This window comes from Pseudorasbora parva, chromosome 9 (assembly GCF_024679245.1).
Source record: "Pseudorasbora parva isolate DD20220531a chromosome 9, ASM2467924v1, whole genome shotgun sequence".
In the NCBI taxonomy this organism is placed as follows: Eukaryota; Metazoa; Chordata; class Actinopteri; order Cypriniformes; family Gobionidae; genus Pseudorasbora; species Pseudorasbora parva.
This window is the reverse complement of record NC_090180.1, coordinates 33,471,295-33,484,690: the sequence shown is the minus strand read 5'-3', so window position 1 is coordinate 33,484,690 and position 13,396 is coordinate 33,471,295. Positions and strand designations below refer to the sequence as shown.

At 45.2% G+C, this 13,396-nt stretch overlaps 1 protein-coding gene across 1 annotated transcript; it reads right to left on the bottom strand.

Annotated features, from left to right (window-relative positions):
- Positions 1–8,866: 8,866 nt before the first annotated feature.
- Positions 8,867–11,550, bottom strand: igfbp1b (insulin-like growth factor binding protein 1b). The gene is made up of 4 exons (XM_067452289.1): positions 11,154–11,550; positions 10,922–11,064; positions 9,452–9,580; positions 8,867–9,358 (listed from the first exon to the last, which is right to left on the bottom strand). Exons 1-4 carry the CDS (start codon positions 11,488–11,490, stop codon positions 9,233–9,235), a joined length of 735 nt encoding a protein of 244 aa, XP_067308390.1. The 5' UTR covers positions 11,491–11,550; the 3' UTR covers positions 8,867–9,232.
- Between the last annotated feature and the right edge of the window lie 1,846 nt (positions 11,551–13,396).

Here is a 13,396-nt window from a genome sequence, read left to right as displayed (position 1 = left end):
TGCGGAAATAGCTCCCTCTACTGGCTGTAGTCTTTAGCGTCTGGCCAAACATTTTACAGATGACGCAAATCGACGATATTTGCGTAACCGGAGTAATTTTTCCAGAAACAAAATGCATAAATCTCTCATCTCAGGGGGATATGAGAGGGTGGAACACGATCATTTGAATATACTTAAGGGTTTCTACTAGAAAGCCATATGCTTATCGCTGAAGTAACCCTTTAATGAATAATTTCTTAAAGTTTGGCTGTGGCTGCATTAGCATATAATTTCTTTTTTATTCCAAATGTGATCAATGTTTGCATAAGTACTAGTTGTGTTACAGAATTTAACATGTGACATTTGAATTATAAGTAACACTATTTTGAGGTTCAGTTATTAACTATTAAGTTGCTTATTAACATGCATAGGATATTGGCTGTTTATTAGAATTTATAAAGCACATATTAATGCCTTATTTTGCATGACCTTATTCTACATCCCTTAATCCTACCCAATACCTAAACTTAAACGCTACAAAAACTACCTTACTAACTATTAATAAGCAGTAAATTCGGAGTTTATTGAGGCAAAAGTCGTTAATTAATATGTATTCCCCATACTTAAGTGTTACAGAATTAGATTCTGCTGAAATAAACAAAACGACTTGAAAAAAGATTTGTTCATTTTGACGAAGGAGATTCAAAGATCCGAGTCCGTAAAATGATCCAAACTTCCCACTACTATGTGTCTTTCAGCATACGTCATTTAATCCGTTGCTCTGGTTGGTTGTAGGTCTATCCAATTGAGGTTTTTTCCTGGTTCGGTTGAAACACGCCCAAATAACACGCCCAATGGAGCAGTTTCAGACTCATATTCTGACTAATTGAGTATGACCACGTCAACCTAGTTTTTTTTTTCATCCTGCATCTCAGTAATCAATGTTATTCAGATTATACAACAGCTGTTGCTCCATGTTTCTTGTCTTGACAGCAATATACTACGGTGGCCCACTAGTGCAGCCGTACTAAATTAAACCACAACACAACGAAATTGCCACAACACAACGAAATCACCACAGCACGACGGAATCGCAACAACACAACGGAAATGCTCCCGACCACGAGGGGCTCTCGGAGTGCAATACAGTTAGTTTCCCTTGCCATTGCTCTATAGATTGGCCAGTCTTACAAAGATTTAAACACTACGGTCAATTTTAAGTGTGTAACCATTGTATATCGACATGAAATATCAACTCAAAATCACCTACAGGCATTATAGCTGCATATTTCTACTCGAAAACGCTTTTACACGCTGCCATGGCGCTTGATGCCCAAGAGAACGTCTGCCAATTCCACCATGCAGGTGAAACATGTAATTTGTATGAATTAAAATTACTTTTAAAGGGGGGGGTGAAATGCTGTTTCATGCATACTGAGCTTTTTACACTGTTAAAGACTTGGATTCCCATCCTAAACATAGACAAAGTTTCAAAAACTAATGTTGGACGTTTGATGGAGTATTTCTGTGTTAAAAATACTCCTTCCGGTTTCTCACAAGTTTCGGAGAGTTTTTTTCGAGTTTGGCTCGGCTTGACGTTAATAGAGCGGAAGGTCCTTGTATGGGCCGTACGGGCTCTTCTCCCGGTAGGGTGCGCGCGTGACTAGAGCGAGAGAGGAAATGCACGCCCATAAACACTCTCTCAGGTGCAGATCCAGTCGTCCGTGAACACTTATGACGCGCCACGCTCCACTTTATTCCTATGGGTGAAATCAAGCGACTTCAACGCTTCAGCACAGCATTCCGGGAAGGCAGCGCTGCATTTGAACCGATTTGAACGCAGAAATGACGGGAAGCTTCACAACATCGCTTCAATCTCGTCGCAAAAGTGGATCTCCACCATTCACTGCTGTCAGGACTTTACCAAATCATACCAAAGAAGTGTGTTTTTGACGGAGCGGTCCCAGCGATAAAGGTTCGGTCCTGCTTTGGAAGCAGCCGGTGAGTAAAATTGCTTCAAATGTCTATGCTGTCGGCTAGCGTCGCGTGAGTAAACATCAGTAAACGACACGACATTCGTGCTTCGTCATTCAAATGCGCTAACGTTACTCCATTATCGTTCTATGTATAAAGTTACACTAGTCTGACGTGCAAAATCGTTTTGCTTGCTACTGCTAAGGTTTAGTCACATACAATAGTCCATAAACCGAATCATGTCCTCATAAACTGCAAGTAAACCCACACAAATATTGACAGGCCACTAAATACAGTACATACCACAGAGACGGACGTCCTGCTGTTGCTGTTTCTCCTGTTCAATTTATTTCAGCCTCCGAATGATTCTGGATCATATATCTATTAGCTGAGATAGATAGCCATGAGTTTCTCCACATTCATTAGCTCTGCCCACACGATACGCCTCCAGGTGCTCGTTTTTTTCCGGAAAGACTCGGTACAGCCCATATTTCTTTTATAAATATAATAAAACTAAAGACTTTTCGGAGATGTGAAGGATGCAATACAACTCTATAGGTACTCAAGACTGACATGAGTTTGACTGAAACTGTGTTTCACGGAGTGTTTCACCCCCCCCCCCCCTTTAACATTCAAAAACAGACATGTTAAAATCCCATATCTTTTTTTTCCCTAAAAAACTGACTTAATGCTGTCACGGTTCATGGATTCCCTGTCTCACTCTTGGGTGCGTGTTGAATGTAGGTGAGGGCGGAGCCTGGGATTGGCTCATCACGCACCTGTGGCTGATCACCTGCACCAGCTGCAACTCATCACCTTCACCCTATTTAGTCTCTCTGTTTCTCTCTTGTCTTTGTCAGAGCGTTGTTGGATGTTTCCCCTTGTGTCTCCGTGTTGGTTGTCGTTTCCCCCTTCCGTGAAACGCTGGATCCCTTCCCGGATTACCTGTACCGACCTCCCGAGTCACAGCTGCTCACAGCCTGCCCGTGTCGCCAACAGAGCCTCTCTCACTGCTCTGTCTTATCCGGACTTCTTCAGTGTTCTGAGTTTTGACTTCTGTGACACTATCCGTCAAATAAACTAATTACTTGCTTTTGAATCCTGCCTCTGTGAATCCGTTACAGAACGCTCTGACCAACCATGGATTCAGCAAGTATCAACGCCCTACTGACCAGCAGCAACGAGAGACTGGACCAGCAGGAGGCGAACTTAACTGCCACAGGAAAGGCAGTACACACCTTGGTGGCACGGGTGGCCGAGCTGACCCAACAGATGCAACAACTCGACGGTCCCACTGTGCCCGACCCACCGCCGATTCCCCACACACCATCCGCATCGCGGCAACCGGAACCACGTCTGCCTACCCCCGAGAGTTATGCCGGTGAGAGCAATTTTTGCAGAGCCTTCCTTACCAAGTGTTCCTTGTTTTTCGCTCTTCAACCGCAGACTTTCAGCACGGAGAGATCCAAGGTGGCATTCGTCCTCACCCTGCTCTCCGGACGAGCCGCACTTTGGGGAACGGCGGTGTGGGAGAATCAACATCCTTGCTGCTCCTCGTTCCAGACGCTGGCGGCGGAGATGAGAAGGGTGTTTGACCGAGCGGTGACCGGAAGAGAAGCGGCACGTCAACTCGCAGAGCTCCGTCAAGGTAACCGCTCGGTCTCGGATTATTCCATCGAGTTCCGCACCCTGGCCGCCGAGTGCAAGTGGAACGAGGAGGCACAGTGGGACATGTTCCTGCATGGGCTGGCTGACCGCATCCAGAAGGAGATCTTTACCATCGACCTTCCAGAGAAGATTGACGGTCTCATCGATATTGCGTTGAGGGTGGACGCTCGTCTGAGTCGGCTGAGGTCCAGGATGGAGCCTCAGTTTGGGAGCGTCGAATGCCCTCAGGCCAGCACTACGGATGCGGTCAGCCACACCTTCGACCCGGAGCCCATGCAGGTGGGTCGAGCTCGGCTCTCCCGGGAGGAGAAGGCGAGACGGAGATCCCGTGGTCTTTGCCTGTACTGCGGCGGGAACGGACACCTGCTAGACTCCTGCCCGGTAAAAGACCACGCCCGGCGGTAAAAGGAAGGCTACTGTCGGGCGGGATCTCCGTGGAAAAGACCTCATCCTCCACTCTCCTCCCGGTGAGATTGCTGTGGGCAGCTCAGGATTATTCCAGCCTTGCCCTTCTCGACTCGGGAGCGGAAGGTAACTTCATTGACTCTGCCCTGGTTCATAAACTCAACATACCCACCATTGCACTCAAGAACACCATTTCTGTCAACGCACTCAACGGACAAGTTCTCCCTGACATTTCATTCACCACTGAACCACTTACACTGATCACTTCCGGCAACCACACAGAACGCATTTCATTTTTCATCCTGGACTCCCCTTTGGCTCCCGTTGTCCTCGGTCACCCTTGGCTGGAGTTACACAATCCAAGGGTTGACTGGGGACAAAACTCTGTGTCTGCGTGGAGTGATAGATGTTATGAGTCTTGTTTGGTGTCTGCTTGTTCGTCTGTTTCTCGTTCTGTTTTTCAGAGTGAGACGGTGAATCTGTCTAACGTGCCTCCGGAGTACCTCGACCTGAAGGAAGTGTTCAGTAAGTCCCGAGCTGCTTCTCTCCCTCCGCATCGTCCCTATGACTGTGCTATAGATTTACTCCCAGGTAAGTCTCCGCCTAAGGGCAAACTATACTCTCTTTCTATTCCAGAGAGGGAGGCCATGGAGAAATATATTTCTGATTCTCTAGCCTCCAAATTCATCCGCCCTTCCTCTTCTCCAGCGGGGGCGGGGTTCTTCTTTGTGGGGAAGAAGGATGGTTCTCTGCGACCTTGCATTGATTACCGAGGGCTGAATAACATCACGGTAAAGAATACCTATCCTTTGCCGTTGATGTCTTCAGCTTTCGAGAGGTTACAGGGAGCATCCGTCTTCACGAAGTTGGACTTACGTAACGCTTATCATTTGGTTCGCATCAGGGAGGGGGATGAATGGAAAACCGCATTTAACACCCCCAGGGGGCATTTTGAATACTTGGTCATGCCTTTCGGCCTTTCCAACTCCCCAGCGGTTTTCCAGGCACTCGTCAATGATGTGTTGAGAGACATGGTCGACCAATTCATATATGTCTACCTGGATGACATTTTGATTTTTTCTTCGTCTCTCCAGGAACATGTTCGACACGTCAGACGAGTGCTTCAGAGGTTGCTAGAGAATGGGCTTTTTGTCAAGGCGGAGAAATGCGCTTTTCATGCACAGTCTGTTCCTTTTTTAGGGTACATCGTGTCATCGGAGGGAATGCGCATGGATCCCGACAAGGTTAAGGCTGTGATGGATTGGCCAAGTCCAGATTCCCGTAAGGCCCTACAGAGGTTTCTGGGGTTCGCCAATTTCTATCGGCGTTTTATTCGCAATTTCAGCCAACTAGCCGCACCTCTGACTGCCTTGACCTCTCCCCGAATGACGTTCAGGTGGTCCGATACAGCCGAGGCTGTATTCGCCAAACTGAAAAGCCGCTTTGTTTCGGCTCCCATCTTAGTCGCCCCTGATCCCACACGTCAGTTCGTGGTAGAGGTCGACGCGTCAGAGGTGGGGGTAGGAGCGGTTCTTTCACAGCGCTCTCCCTCAGATGACAAGATGCACCCGTGCGCGTTTTTCTCCCATCGTCTTTCTCCTGCCGAACGCAATTATGACATTGGTAACAGAGAGTTGTTGGCCGTCAAGTTAGCGTTGGAGGAGTGGCGTCATTGGCTTGAAGGGTCGGGGGTACCTTTTATTGTATGGACGGATCATAAGAACCTTGAATATATTAGATCTGCTAAAAGACTCAACTCCAGGCAGGCTCGGTGGGCACTTTTTTTCGGACGTTTTGACTTTGTTCTCTCGTACCGCCCCGGGTCTAAAAACATCAAACCCGACTCTTTATCTCGTATTTTTGATGCTTCCGAACGCCCGGTTACTCCCGAGTGTATTTTGCCAGAGAAGATAGTTATCTCTACACTCACATGGGAGATCGAATCGAAGGTCAAAGTGGCCTTAGAAGGGGTAACGCCCCCGCCCGGCGGCCCACCGAGTTGTTTGTTCGTTCCGGAGGGGTTAAGATCCGAGGTCCTCAAATGGGGTCACTGCTCCAACATTGCCTGTCATCCAGGGGTAAACCGCACTTGCAGTTTAATAAAGCAACGATTTTGGTGGCCACTTATGGCTCGCGACGTTCGCAGTTTTGTTTTGGCTTGCTCGGTCTGTGCGGTTGGTAAGACATCTAACCAACCTCCCCAGGGGTTACTTCAGCCGCTGTCTGTTCCTTCGAGACCCTGGTCCCACATCGCTCTAGATTTTGTTACCGCCCTCCCGCCCTCCCAGGGCAAGACGGTCGTTTTGACCGTCGTGGACCGATTCTCGAAGGCAGCACATTTCATTCCCTTGCCCAAATTACCCTCAGCCAAGGAGACAGCGGTATCTGTAGTAGATCACGTCTTTCGGTTACATGGCCTCCCGATGGACGTGGTCTCCGACAGAGGTTCCCAATTTGTGTCCAAATTTTGGCAGGAGTTTTGTAAATTACTAGGAGCCACGGTTAGTCTGTCTTCGGGTTATCACCCCCAAAGCAACGGTCAGACCGAGAGAGCCAATCAGGATCTGGAGAGAGTGTTGCGATGTTTGGTATCCAAGAATCCTTCATCCTGGAGCCAGCAACTCTCTATGGTTGAGTACGCTCATAACTCGTTACCAGTATCATCTACGGGCCTTTCGCCATTTGAGTGTAGTGTAGGTTACCAGCCACCTATTTTTCCTAGTCTGGATTCCGAGGTCGCGGTCCCCTCTGTTCACGCCTTTATCCAGAGGTGTCATCGCACATGGACCAGAGCCCGTGAGACTCTGCTCCAGGTGGGAGCGCGCACCAAGGCTAAAGCCGATCGCCACCGGTCTAAGCCTCCCGTTTACGTCGTCGGTCAAAAAGTGTGGCTTTCTACCAAGAACATTCCTCTCCGCTCCGTATCTAATAAACTTGCTCCCAAATTTATCGGCCCGTTCACTGTCACCAAGATCATTAGTCCGGTGACAGTCCGCCTCAAACTCCCTCCGGCGTACAGGAGGATTCATCCCGCCTTCCATGTATCCAAAATCAAACCTGTTTTTCACTCCCACCTTAATCCGCCAGTCCCGGTTCCCCCACCGCCGCGACTCGTAGATGGGGAACCAACTTATTCGGTTAATCGCATTCTGGATTCTAGACGGAGGGGACGCGGTTTCCAGTACTTGGTGGACTGGGAAGGTTACGGTCCGGAGGAGAGAAGTTGGGTTCCTGCTAGGGACATTCTGGATCACTCCCTTATTGATGATTACAATCAACAGGTAAGGTCGGCTGGGAGCGTCAGGGGACGCTCCTAGGGGGAGGGGTACTGTCACGGTTCATGGATTCCCTGTCTCACTCTTGGGTGCGTGTTGAATGTAGGTGAGGGCGGAGCCTGGGATTGGCTCATCACGCACCTGTGGCTGATCACCTGCACCAGCTGCAACTCATCACCTTCACCCTATTTAGTCTCTCTGTTTCTCTCTTGTCTTTGTCAGAGCGTTGTTGGATGTTTCCCCTTGTGTCTCCGTGTTGGTTGTCGTTTCCCCCTTCCGTGAAACGCTGGATCCCTTCCCGGATTACCTGTACCGACCTCCCGAGTCACAGCTGCTCACAGCCTGCCCGTGTCGCCAACAGAGCCTCTCTCACTGCTCTGTCTTATCCGGACTTCTTCAGTGTTCTGAGTTTTGACTTCTGTGACACTATCCGTCAAATAAACTAATTACTTGCTTTTGAATCCTGCCTCTGTGAATCCGTTACAAATGCAAACATTAGAATTTGAACATTTAAATAAAACAAAAAAAGTAATTTTAATTAATAAAATTATACGTTTCAAACACTTGGTGGAATTGGCAGACATTCTCTTGGGCATCAAGCGCCGTGATCGCGAGTAAAAACGTTTTGAGTATTAATATGCAGCTATAATGCCTGTAGGTGATTTTGAGTTGATATTTCATGTCGATATACAATGGTTACACACTTAAAACTGACCGTAGTGTTTATACCTTTGTAAGACTGGCCAATCTATAGAGCAATTGCAAGGAAAACTAACTTTATTGCACTCCGAGAGCCCCCTCGTGGACGGGAGCAGTTCTGTTGTGTTGTGGCAATTCCGTTGTGGTGTGGTGATTTCGTTGTTTTGTGGCTCGTTTCCATTGTGTTGTGGCGATTCCGTCGTGCTAGGGCTCGTTTCCATTGTGTTGTGGCGATTCCGTTGTGTTGTGGCGATTCCGTCGTGCTGTGGCTCGTTTCCATTGTGTTGTGGCTCGTTTCCGTTGTGCTGTGGCTCGTTTCCATCTAGCTGTGGTGATTTCGTTGTGTTGTGGCTCGTTTCCGTTGTGTTGTGGCAAATTTGTTATGTTGTGATTTAATTTAGTACGGCTGCACTACTGGGCCACTGTAATATTCTGTTCTAAACGTTTAAAAAGCACTAAAGCGTTGTAATCCTGTTAACCACAACTATCTGTTTGAGGTAATAGAGCTTAAAAAAATAAAAACAAGCTTGAACTTACATTTTAAACACCACACCTACGCTCGCATGTATAACTGCACCACTGCCAGATTTCATATAATATAAAAATATAGATGACGGTTAACGGCGACGCAAAGAATTGTGGGTTATCTCCAGCCGCGAAGCCTACACCTCATGCCCACTCCGTAATCCTGTGATAGAAGGACGCATTCGAAGGTCGCATTTGGAGTGTCCTTCTCACTTTTTTGAAATGAGACAGCCTTATGACGTATGCAGCCTTCAAATGCGACACAGCTACTAAACATCCATAGGCCAAATGTGACTCACTTTGTTCAACAGTCATAGATTTTACAGAATTCTTGTGCAATCTTTACAATCTCAAACAATTTATTGAAAGAAGCTTTTGAGGAAATATACAGTATATTACATGTATACACAATAAAACAATGGTTTTACAATAAATACAGCAGCACATTAATATTCAGGGAGTCTATAGTGACATTATGTCTAATGTGAGGTAGACATTTGTTTTAAATACATGGATAAATGAAACTAATATACCAATGTGCAAACAACAATCTTGGATATTTGCTGTGCAAACATGATTATAATGAATTATGTCAAAAACTAGTTCATAAATATAAAGACCACATGAGAGCCATATACATAAGAATAAATAGGTGTTGATATGGTATGGAAGGAAATATAAGTTAGCGTATGTGCTGGATAAAGGCTTCAGTTCGTGAGCTCCTGATGACACTGGGAATCGGCCGATATATCATCAGAGTCTGGGATTCTCTTTCCATTCCAGGATGACACACACCAACAGCGTGGAGGTTGGCCGACAAGAGAGGTCTCACACTGATTGAAAGAGAGAGAAAACAAGAGAATTTTAGGGCTAGTGAGCCTCATTAGGGTCAGATTTAGTTGGTCAGGATAGAGCAGATCAGCCACCTGCTTGGCCTTGTAGAATCCTCGCTTGTCACAGTTGGGGAGGTAAAAGCTCGTGAACTTCTCGCCTAACGTCTGCTGTGATTGTGCGATGACGTCCAGAGAGGCGTGAAGCTCAGTGTGACACGGACCCTAGACCAACAGAAGAAGAGTCACAGAATAAATGGGATGGTTCATCCAAAAACAAGCTTGGGAACAGCAATACAAAATTAGACCTAAATGTAGGAATTATGTACTTGAATTGTACATGAAATTTCGGTAAAACTGTAGTTTAGGGTCCAATTCTCCAACTACTTGCTGATTAGCATGCATATTACAAGGACACTGGCTGTTTTTTAGTTATAAAGCACATATTAATGTCTTATTCTGCATGGTCTTATTCTACATCCCTTATCCTACCCAATACCTAAACAACTTAACTTACCAACTATTAATAAGAAGTAATTAGGAGTTTATTGAGTCATAGTTAAAGGGTTACATCATTGATTTAGCATTAAGCTTGTATTTAAACTGGTTCATTAAAGTAGTAGAATTTGGTGCCTTCTAGACAGAAAAGACAGAAAAATTATTTTTGGCTCATGTGGATGAAAGACAACAACTCCCAGAATGCACTTGCTTCACTGCCCTACGAGGCCACTCCCAAAGCCACCGCTACTGGATCACTTGCCCCTACCGTTATATTCGTGTTTTTTTTTAAATAAAATTTTGTTCAGTTAGAGAACAGACACTACAATTAAAAACTGAACATGCATGTTCAACATAATGTGAGTGAGCCGAGCGAATGCCACAGCACAAACCCAGCAGGAGCCAGATTTCATTCATCACGAGAGCTGAGGTAAGCCCGGACGTGACATACATTCACAATGCGTGTTCAGTCGGGCGTATTTTCAGTTTATGCCTTTGGAAGCTTAACTTTCATAGAAATTAATTTGAAAAGTTCACCATCATTTAAATATACTACCGGATTTCTACTGATACAAAGCTTAATGCTAAACCGCTGAAGTAACCCTTTAATGGTTAGTGGATAGTGAGAATTGGACCCTAATCGAAAGTGTGACCGAAATTCCCATTGTGACGCATATTTGTCAGTCATTGATGAAATTGGTCAAATTTCTGTAATGGCACTAATAAACTATATTTGTAACCAGGTGTATATATTTATCATCAATAAATCCAATTAGTTTGAATCAAATTTATTTTCAATAACTGAATATGGATTGTTTTACAGCTAGCCACATTCATACTCTTTAACCGAATATATTTGTATTCAATGAACAGAATTATTTGATTCTAAGCCATTTGAATAAACGCATTTTGAAAATATAATTATTTAAATAAAATCAAATAGATGCAACATTTTACCCATTTCATTTAGTATGACTGAAATATATACTTCACATTTTATTCATTGGTTTATGGTAAAACGGTGCAATCCAAAATGGTGGACATTTTATATGCATATGTCGCCTGTACCTGTTGGACAAGTTTCTTTCGGATGGCGTTGAGTTTGGCCTTGATGCTCTCCTGCGCCTCGGCCGCGTCCTGCGGGTCGAGCGGCCTGTTGAGTCCCAGAAGGTAAAGCAGCGAGCTCTGATCAGACGTGATGTCTGTGTCCTCTAGAAAGCAATTCAGACACAAACATTGTGTGAGAAACGGCCTGGCCTTGGAAAGCATGCGTTCACTGACCAACTTTACGGAAACGTACCTTCTGTCTGGTCGTACTCGGAGCAGACGGCTTGACCGCGGGTCAGCGCGTGGAGCGGCCGTGGGTCGCCGGGCCTCGGGACGCAGCGCAGGCCGGTGCCGCAGTGAGCCGTGTAGACGCCACAGGAGTCTCCTTTCTTCAGCGCGCAGGACGAGCAGCATCCGCAGCCGGGCTCTCGCAGCACCTCGGGACAGTCTGAGGACACGGCGGGACAGGTGGCGAGCTGCTCCTGTGAGCACGGAGCGCAGCGGATGGGTTCAGGCCCGAGCACAGGGGAAAGATCCGCCAGACGGACGAGGATGCTCACCAACAGCACAAATACAAACGGCGCTCTCATAGCAGAACAACAAGCTGCTGAAACCAATATCTTCTGATGATGTGTCAGATCTGGCTCTCTGTGGATGTGCGCCGTGTTTTTATGCTGTGACATGTTGACCTCGGAGTAGTTAATCATTGACACATTCGTCATCTCTATTAATTATGCTGTTTTTTTCAGCACATGGGTTTACTCCAGTTGCAGAGACGTCAATATTTACTCTAGAACGAAGTGTGCTAAACCAATTCCTCCACAGTATAGATTGACACAATTCGTGCCCCGCTCCACCAATAACAGGTTCATTATTCTGCTGTTTATTATCCAGCATTTATATAACCGATTAAACCCACTACTTAGCTGAGCACATCATAAAGATGGGTTTTTGACCACACTTAGGTCACAAACACCATGTTAGGTCAAAAAAACAAGGTCATGTGGCCATTGCATAACAGGACAGGTTACTGTGAGGTCTTCAGCAATCACAACATGTTTGTCATGAGATGCCGCACAGTAATTAACAGATCCTGGTGTAGTATTATTCCAAGAAGGTCAACCAATAGGTCAAACTAGTTTAAAGACAACAGACACTACAGGTTTGAAAAATTGCCTAATCATTTTTTGTTTATTCCAGCTTAAATGATGAACACGAGTTAAAGTGTTGTTCTTCAGGATCGCTGTACGCTCATCAGTGTCTATACGCACACACCCACACACACCATGAGCAAATCATTTACATCCCAACCACCCACACACACACAGATTGTGTAAGAAAAAAACTAAAACAGTGGACTGAAGAAGCAAAATAAAACAAATACCCAAAGAATGAAAAATAAAACGACCGCCAATCCTCCATCTTAAAGGACTCATCTTAAGGGTCTCTATTCGACGGTGAGCTCGTGTGTCGTGGCCTCCTCGATGTCACGCATCAAATTCACCAGCCACTGCGGCAGATTGACCTGCAGAAACACACTTCCTTTTCAACACATCTGTGTCATCTGGAAACTTGATTCTTCATACTCAACAGAATCTGAAGTATTCCCACAATAGAATTTATGCTTTCACTTATTAATTGGCAAAATTCATAATATCTAAGATTACTACTATCTTATTAGGTCTCTCTAAAATTCTTGATTGTGATTGCACAATTATGTAGCATTTCGCAACAATTTTATTTTGTCTAAATTAGGGCTGATTGTGCATGTCCATCACAACTTTCGTTCATATACCAACTGTGATTCTGGTGCATCAATTAACAAAAGTTACTCTGAGGTCCTTAGAGGACAAAAATGTCCATGCCAAAAATGAAATAAATTCATAAAAACATCCATACCAACACACCCACACAATTATAGCTGCATATTTATTCAATTGGCTCTATAATATGCAGAAGCAGAAGACAGGAATAAAGCGAGTATTTGCTTTATAGGCCAAACCTGAGCAAAAGGCACCATCTGTTAAGTTTTAAGTCATTTTGAAGCCTTGTCAACAGAATGAAAGCCTGCATCATTTTATAGTTAAATTACTTAAAAAAAAATTGTTTTAATGGATTTCATTGGGGGCATTTTGGTCTTTAAGGTCATGAGTGGAACTATTTTGTCTTACTACTGTAAAAGGTATGTATTAAAGGAAATGGGGGTGAAGTAGCAAAATTTCAATAAAAATACACACTTGTGTGCTCACAATTCACCAGAGTGAGTGCCCGTGTTCACCACCAGAAGGCACTCCAACCCGGACAGACTACATTACCCATAATCCTTTGCCCGGACTCACTAGCACTCACTGTTTACACCTGTCTCTCATTACCTTATTACCTCTGTTCACTCTGTCATTCACCGCAAAGTCTTGTTTGCTGTAACGGACTGCTCTGAGACAAAGATTGAGGATCCAAGTGCAGTATTTATTGAAAGGTAATCCACAATTGTAGTCA

Bases quoted from the DNA above. Each gene is read 5' to 3' on its own strand.
- igfbp1b (XM_067452289.1), bottom strand. From the start codon at position 11,490: ATGAGAGCGCCGTTTGTATTTGTGCTGTTGGTGAGCATCCTCGTCCGT. The intron at 11,065-11,153 runs GTACGTTTCCGT...ATTGCTTTCTAG, and splicing joins CGAGTACGACCAGACAGAAG to AGGACACAGACATCACGTCT. The intron at 9,581-10,921 runs GTACAGGCGACA...CTGTTGGTCTAG, and splicing joins GAAAGAAACTTGTCCAACAG to GGTCCGTGTCACACTGAGCT.